Genomic DNA, 7321 nt, shown 5'->3' with positions numbered 1-7321 from the left:
CTATCACATTGCTGAGATGCAAAGGGAGATTCTAGACTTTTATGCTACTTGTCACAATGTAAGGTTACTGTCAGCAACCACTTTTAGACTTTCGTGCCATAAACCTTACAGTTTATTGGCAGCAACCACTTTTAGACTTTCATGCCATAAAATTACGGCAGGTTTACACATCACCTTGCTTATGCAGATTTGATGTTTAGCACCACATTCACATTTGTCTTTTGGTCATACTGATAGATCCCATTTTTTCAATTTCTGCAGCAGTTGTAAATAATAAAAAAATAATGCTTTTTTAAAAATAATTATTTACAGAAGATCAAGATAGATTATTTTAAAAAGGTACCACTGGCTTTGATTAGTATGATAGCGCCATAATTTATAAACAAAGCATAGAGATGAGCACATTTGGACAATGCTTTATGAAAAGCTGTTTTATTATCCATTTAATAACACCTCCATGAAGACAATTTGTACAAGATACATCACATTCTAAAGTGCACAAATACTGTACAACAAAAATGACTTAAATATGCAGGGAAAAAAATATCACATTTGGGGGGGGGCTGTAAAATAAATGAATAAAAATGGACATGTTTCGTTCAAAAAACAACAATCACTATGCATGTTTCTGCTCAGGTATGTGAGAGGGGCTGGCCTGGGAAAATAACCTTGTGCAGCTTGCTTGGGGGAACACTAAGCTTTGGCACCTTCAGAGAAAAGAGAAAAAAAAAAAGACATTAACAAGGAATGGAGAGCACTCAGTGATAAACAAAAGAATTATATTTAATTTAAATAATTACAGTCTTAGGGGCTTGTGTAGAATGCATAATAACCCATGCCTTTTGGGTTGTCCTTGTATTCCTCCGTAGTCAAGTCCTCACACTTGATTGTTGGGGAGTTCTCTGTGCTTGAGCCCCCAGGAGACATTCTGCGCTTTTTGCAGATCATGGAGTACACACCAGAATCGGTAGAGTCCACCGATTTTAGTGAGTGGGACGTCTCGATCCAAGTTGAGGCTGGATGCACGCTCTCCTCAGGCAGCTTGTCTTTAGTGGCCCCCAGCTGGTCCTCCGGGAAGGCTGGGGGGCTTGGACGAGGGGACCAGGGCAGGCCCGTGGTCATCTTGCGCTGGTAAGTGCTTCTGGTTCCCCAGCCAGCAGCCATGGAAGCGAAAGCCGAGTCTGGGTAGTAGCTGAGTGCATGGGATGTCTGCAGGGACAAGGGCTTGATGCCATAGGACAGCAGGCTACTGGTGGAATAGTCATTGTCATAAGACAGATCCAGCTTGTTGGAGCCCGGTTGCTGGACAGGAGGGACAAACCAGCGTTGGGCAGAGGCCGTGGCGCTGGCGTCCTCACTTTGAGGGGAGAGAAGGCTGTTGGTTTGGGGAACAGCTCGTTCGCCAGTGTAGAACCGGTTCTGAGGCAGGTTGTTGACAAACTGGTCCTGAAAGAAAGGCTGCATGGCATAGCGGGCCCCAGGCACAATTTGGGTTGAGCGAGGGGAGTCTGTAGGGGACGGAGTCAACCTGTCACTCTCTGGGGCTGTATACATCCTGTTCAACAGAAGAACATACACATAGAAAAGAAAATTAATACAAAGGAGGTAATTCAGTGCCCAAGATGTGTTTACCACCGGAAAAACAAAGCAAACAACAACAACAACTACAGGTCAACCACACTGCTTGAAGTGTAAGACACGTACGAGTCATAATTGTCCCGGAAACCTTTTGCAAATGGGTTGTGATCAATCTTCAATTGTGTGATCTGAAACAAACACAAAAACAAAAATAACCACGCCAATTCTGAATTAACAATGCACATTTTAAAGCAAGCGACTGCACGTTCGAACTTAGCAATGATAAAGAATACATGCAATTTTAAATACTTTATGCAGTTGAATCTAAAACGGCAATGAACATTTTCCTATTTCAACAAAAACTAATAATTTTAAATCTTACATCTGTGTTCTGGTAAGCAGTGACGGCTATGAACTGATTCTCTGGAAAGGTGAAAGTTTGAGTTCTGGCCTCATTGCTCATGTCCTCCACTCCGTCTTCTGTCACCTCCACAATGTGCAAGCGTGGTTGATATTTATGAAGTGACTGCAACACTATCATCTGAAAATGAGAGACGTGTGATAAGTGCAACGCTGTAGATTTTAAACGCTAAAACGTGAGCTGCACGCTTTTTCAACTTTAAATAATAAAAACTTGGTGATAAATATCATTAGAGACAACAATCCTTTGTGAACGTATTCATGCAAAGATAAAAAATAATAATATCACCATAAACAATACAGAGACCTGAAAATGAGCGTGTCAGACACGAATAACTAACCTGTGTGTTGTTGTTGTTGGCCCCTTTATTGTTGGTCAGCTTCAACTTGCCAAAAGAGATTTCTTGCCTCATCCAGTGAGCACCCGTGTTTGGAGATTCAGGATGAACATACATTTTGTTACCTAAAAATAAAAATAATGTAGTGAGTTACGACATAGAAAAGTAGGGACTGTGTTTTATACTGACAAAACTAAACAGTATCATGCTTTTTTAAGGTTTTTCAAAACATATTTTTTCCTTGTTCATTTCATTAAAGCTTTCTGTGTAAATTACAGCTGCAAAAGAACAAGATAATCTGCTTCTATGATTTTTAATTTATTTTGCTGAATTTACTGAAAATACTGACAGAAAAAACTCACATTCTTCAAATTATGATGTAACAAAACTCAAACCTAAATATAAAAAAAAAAAAAAAAACCTACTCAATTTTCTGCATGTTATTTTCTTCTGACATTAAAATATCAATTATTTAATCATTATAAAATGTGTTTAAAGTAAAAGGCATTTAGAGTACATGTTTTAATGCATATTTAAGCTACATTTTCACACTTTAGTTAGCTCTCTGGGATGAATTAACACATAAGTAAAATTATCATGAAGAACCAAATTTAATGCAGCAAAACACTGAAAAAAATGCAACCTGCTAAAAATATTTAATTAAAAACAAAGAGCAAGCAAATGAAGAATTAAAATGATCAGGGCTCGATGTAACACATTTGATTCTAATCCTTGCTAACCACTCTTCTTTTCTATTTTCGATAAACACACATTTACCTTGCATGTTATTGTCTGCTTTTCCACAAGTGACCCACTTTCCTCCCTGAAAGCGCCAGTGATTCGGATCAGCCAAAACTATTTCTACAAAGACATTGTAATGGGCCGTGAGGTTGAGTCCAGTAATGTTGAAACTGAGGAATGGGAACATCCGTCTGGAAAAAGGAAGAAAGGAGCAATTAATATTTGTGCTTGTTCAAAAGATAACGCTTTGCCAGTGAATATCTTCAAGTGCTGAAATTGTCAAAACGCTTTAGCAATATTTAATTTGAAATAAAAAAAATTACGTCACGATTTATCTGACGCGAAATTGTGCATTTTCAATTTACCAGAAACGAAAACTTCCAGTGTAAAACTAAAACAAAAACGAAAAAGAAAAAAAAAAAGTCACTGCTGGAGTGTATTCAATTTTACTAATGCGTAAAAGGCCCGTATCTTGTAAAACAAAGACTAAATTGATTAACTTGGGACACAGTAACGAAACCTCATTTAGTAAACGTATGTATTGTGTGTTTAAATCCGGCCTTTAAAGCATCCGCAGCGCATCCGCTTACCTGCCCTGTTTGGTGATGATCATCTCGGTCTGGTGCCGGTGGAATTTAAGCCACAGAGGCCGGTTGCACAGATAGACCTGCGCTCTGGCTCCGGCGGCAGACCCCGGCAGAGACATGGAGCCAATACCCGTCCCCGTCCCAGGATAGGAGGGATACAAACATCCCGGACCCTGGGTGAACTGGTACCCTCCGCCGCTAAACTGGCTCCTGCCGGTGCACACGGACGAGGAGGAGAAGCCCGTGGGCGGCAGGACGGATCCGTAATGAAGTGAAGCGGGATACCTGGAGCTGCTGGACCCGGTGTACACCGAGCCGGTCTGCCCTGCGTAGGGGAAAAGGGAACAGGGGCTCGCCATGTCGGTACTCGACTGGGACGACGAGAGGAAGTATCTGTCAGAGCCAAGCTCGTCTATGTTGTACCGCCGACCACTTGTCAACTCTTCGTCACCGAGCACCGGGGAGCCTTTCCTCCCGTCAGGCCCGGCTTTAGTGAAAGTGTCCCCTTCTCCCTCACCTAGCATCCCGTTCCCCACCCCGCTTAGATACTTCTTAGATGCGCCACTGGACTCTGATTCCGTTCTGTCGAGTTCCTGATACTCGAGCTGCGATGATGGCCTCGGGCTGTTATTGGCACTGTCCGACGAGGAAAGGTTGTAAAATGTCTTGGGTAAATTGATGCTAGCGCTGGGAAGGATGTTCTCTAACTGCATTGTTTTTGTGATAAATAAGAGTTTCAAGTGTCCAGAGAAGGAATTTCGGCCAAGGAGGCGACACAACCACCTGCGCCCTGGTTCACTCTGTCTCTGCACACCTCCCTCCCTTAGTGCGAAAGATGGAAGGAGGCAAAGTCTTCTCCTCACCCACGGAGTTTCGGATCAGATTATGGGTTGGACATAGGATGTTCAGCAGCTCTTATAAGATGTAGTTCTCCACACACCCAACTGATTGTAAGCGTCAGGGGAGGAGCTTTTGGAAAAGTATGCGGGGCACCAGCCCTCTCCATAGCCAATGGCCGCACTAGTCTAATTCAATTAGAAAACGTCTGGCAGAAATAATATCAGGAAGAAAAAAAAAATGTGTTCAGGACCTTAAGTTTATTTTTTACTCTCACATCCCTGGCTTGACTGAAGTGTCAATCTCTATCCAGTACAGATCCAACATTTTTATATCGTTGCAAATCAGTCATCGTGCAAATAACCATCAGTGTGGCGAAAAAATTAAATACAGTTTCTAAGAGGCTGAATCCACAACGATATATGTTTATTGTTTTTAAAAAATTTACCTTAATAACCAAACACGAAATAACACCTTTCACAGTCCTACCTTTCCCGTCTCACAATCACCTCTCAACTTTTAGCTTCGGCTTTAAGTCACAAATACAATCCGATATGGCTCGTCAGATTACTTTAACTCACCCATAAAACGTATCTTCGATGAAAAGCAAACGCGGAGACCTCTCTCTCTCCCCCCGCCCGTTCCTGCAAACACTCAAACGCCTGAAAATAAAACCACATGTGCACCTTATTTCCTATAATTGACCATCGTCCTTTCTTCCACTTCCAGGTTTTCAGTCCGGGTTTAATAGTATTTAATAATAAGTTTTAGGTACATCTTTTTATTTTTATTTTTTACAGTAAACTTTTATTTCAGACGTGCTATTTTCTTAGAATATCTGAGATTTTTTATGTTGTTATTGATTCTGCTAAGGTTTTATTTTTCCTTCAGGAAATGAAAAAGTTACAAATTTCTATCACATTTTCTTCCTATCTTCGTAACCAGTGTGTGTATTTTGTGTGTGTGTGTCTGTCTGTCTGTGTGTGTTTTTTAAACGGCCCTTAAATAAACTGGTAAATTATTGACAAATCGACATGCAATAACAAAAGTGAACGATGGGTGTAGAGCATAAAATCACTTTATTAAACATAAGCATGAAGATGGAAGTCATAATGTAATTTACGTTATAATAAAAAGACTGATATCAGCTAAAAGTCTGTACATTTGTTAATTCAAATTCATGATAGATTATTTGACTGGGAAGAGCTTTTTGAAAGCAGATAATTCTGTTTTACTATTTATTTATTATATTGGGAGCAGCAGAGACGTTTTTGTTTTTTGTTTTTTTAAAAAGAGGCACATTACCCTGTTTAAATAGTGACAAACATGCATAAAGCCAAGTCAGTGAAATCCAGATACCGCTCAGAACAGTCCCTTCTCTGGTGGGAGCTGTGCAAACACAGAGAAAAGTGCAAACACCGGCCGAGTCGAGATTACAATGAAGTCCAAAGGAATTTAAATGCATTTGCTGCGTTAAACTCCTAAAGCAAAATGAACAAAAACAAATCACAAGATATTTATTGCATATTCAGAATTGCTCTGAACACACACACAGAAACACAAACACACACACACACACACTGAAAGATAAGTGAGAGAGATCGAAAGCTCCCGAAACTACAATAATCAAAGAACCGTGTCGCACATCAAACGCCGTACATACAGTACCCAGGCATAACCCATTAAAAGGGGTTTGTCAACAGTGACACGGGGACAGCGCTCTCTAGTGACCGATCAGGACAACTCTCCATCATCGTTGGTTAGCTTTATTAAAGTAGTTTAACACTGCAAAGAGCTGCATGCAGGCCGCTCCTTTTTCCACGTGCATCCGCTCCAACTGCAGTGAACTCAGCTTGTGTCTGTGTGCGTGTGTGTGTGTGTGTGTGTGAGTGACTGTGTGTGGGCAGTTAGTGCATGTGCGAGTCTTAAAGCAGGCTGGAGGGGGAGTAGGGGGTGAGATGAATTTGGGGAAAATGGGGATACAAATCTGTGAAAAGCTGAGGGAGAATCTCGGCTGGAGGCAGATTGGCTTGTGTCATAAATGGGACAGTAAAGCTCACTACTGGGCCGTCAGGGGACCAGAGCAACATGCATACAGCACACAGTCTGTCAATCAGGACCGAGACCCTTCCCAGACTACTGCACGGAGATAGAAAACACCAAACATTTCACAACTGAGGTCAAGCATTTTTCATTAGATTTAAAGCCAGCTCTGTTATTTCCTTTGACCTGTCTCACAACATAAAATCTCACTTATCTGCAGCATAACCAAATTGTGTTTTTCACCAATCACCCCCTCGTTTTTTTTAGTTTAGTTTTTTTTTTTTTTTTTACTCTTTGCAACAAATGCAGAACTCCTCAGGGAAACACGGGTATTGTGAAATTGGATTATTCTAAGTCCTTCGTTCCATTTTAACAAAGCCAGGAAGACATAATGTTGTACATTTCCATTTCCTAGGGATCCCTAAGGGCTTACGGGCCAAAGGTAACATTTTTAAGCACTGCAAATATGCATCATGACGATCATCACTGGCTTCTGAAAATTAAATATAATGTATTTTTTAACCTCTCTCCCTCTCAGTCATACACACAACCACACACCCAGCTGAGGTACTGCTCTTATGACTCAGTGTTGCTACAAGCTGTCATCTTGTAGTTAGAGGATAAATATACATTTTTATAGAACAAAGGTTGATTCACAACTGTCAACACCTTATTTGTGTCCTGCCGTATAGCTTTTGGTATTTAATGAGGCCTTGCATGATCAGCAAATGACTTATTAATGATGTTAATGGAAGTACTGTTATTAAGGAAAATTCG

The 7321-nt window shown here is 40.8% G+C and overlaps 1 protein-coding gene across 3 annotated transcripts; it reads right to left on the bottom strand.

The window, feature by feature from the left end:
- Positions 1-404: 404 nt before the first annotated feature.
- eomesa (eomesodermin homolog a) lies at positions 405-4574 on the bottom strand. Of its 3 annotated transcripts, none has more exons than XM_067497435.1 (7): positions 3668-4574; positions 3114-3268; positions 2340-2461; positions 1961-2119; positions 1705-1766; positions 801-1555; positions 405-707 (listed from the first exon to the last, which is right to left on the bottom strand). In XM_067497435.1, the coding sequence occupies exons 1-6, from the start codon at positions 4375-4377 to the stop codon at positions 805-807; spliced, it is 1959 nt and encodes a 652-aa protein (XP_067353536.1). In that variant the 5' UTR covers positions 4378-4574; the 3' UTR covers positions 405-707; positions 801-804. The 3 variants fall into 3 exon arrangements, with proteins under 3 accessions (XP_067353536.1, XP_067353547.1, XP_067353527.1); XM_067497446.1 differs by having other exon boundaries at positions 840-1555; XM_067497426.1 differs by having other exon boundaries at positions 405-1555.
- Between the last annotated feature and the right edge of the window lie 2747 nt (positions 4575-7321).

The sequence above is a fragment of the Channa argus genome, chromosome 1 (genome assembly GCF_033026475.1).
Source record: "Channa argus isolate prfri chromosome 1, Channa argus male v1.0, whole genome shotgun sequence".
Taxonomy (NCBI): Eukaryota; Metazoa; Chordata; class Actinopteri; order Anabantiformes; family Channidae; genus Channa; species Channa argus.
Note: the sequence above shows the minus strand (reverse complement) of the source record. Positions and strands in the feature narration are given on the sequence as shown.

Coding starts and splice junctions, on each gene's coding strand:
- eomesa (XM_067497426.1), bottom strand. CDS start 4,377: ATGCAGTTAGAGAACATCCTTCCCAGCGCTAGCATCAATTTACCCAAG. Junction 1,767..1,960: donor CTGCTTACCAGAACACAGAT/GTAAGATTTAAA, acceptor TGTTTGTTTCAG/ATCACACAATTGAAGATTGA. Junction 1,556..1,704: donor TTCCGGGACAATTATGACTC/GTACGTGTCTTA, acceptor TCTGTTGAACAG/GATGTATACAGCCCCAGAGA.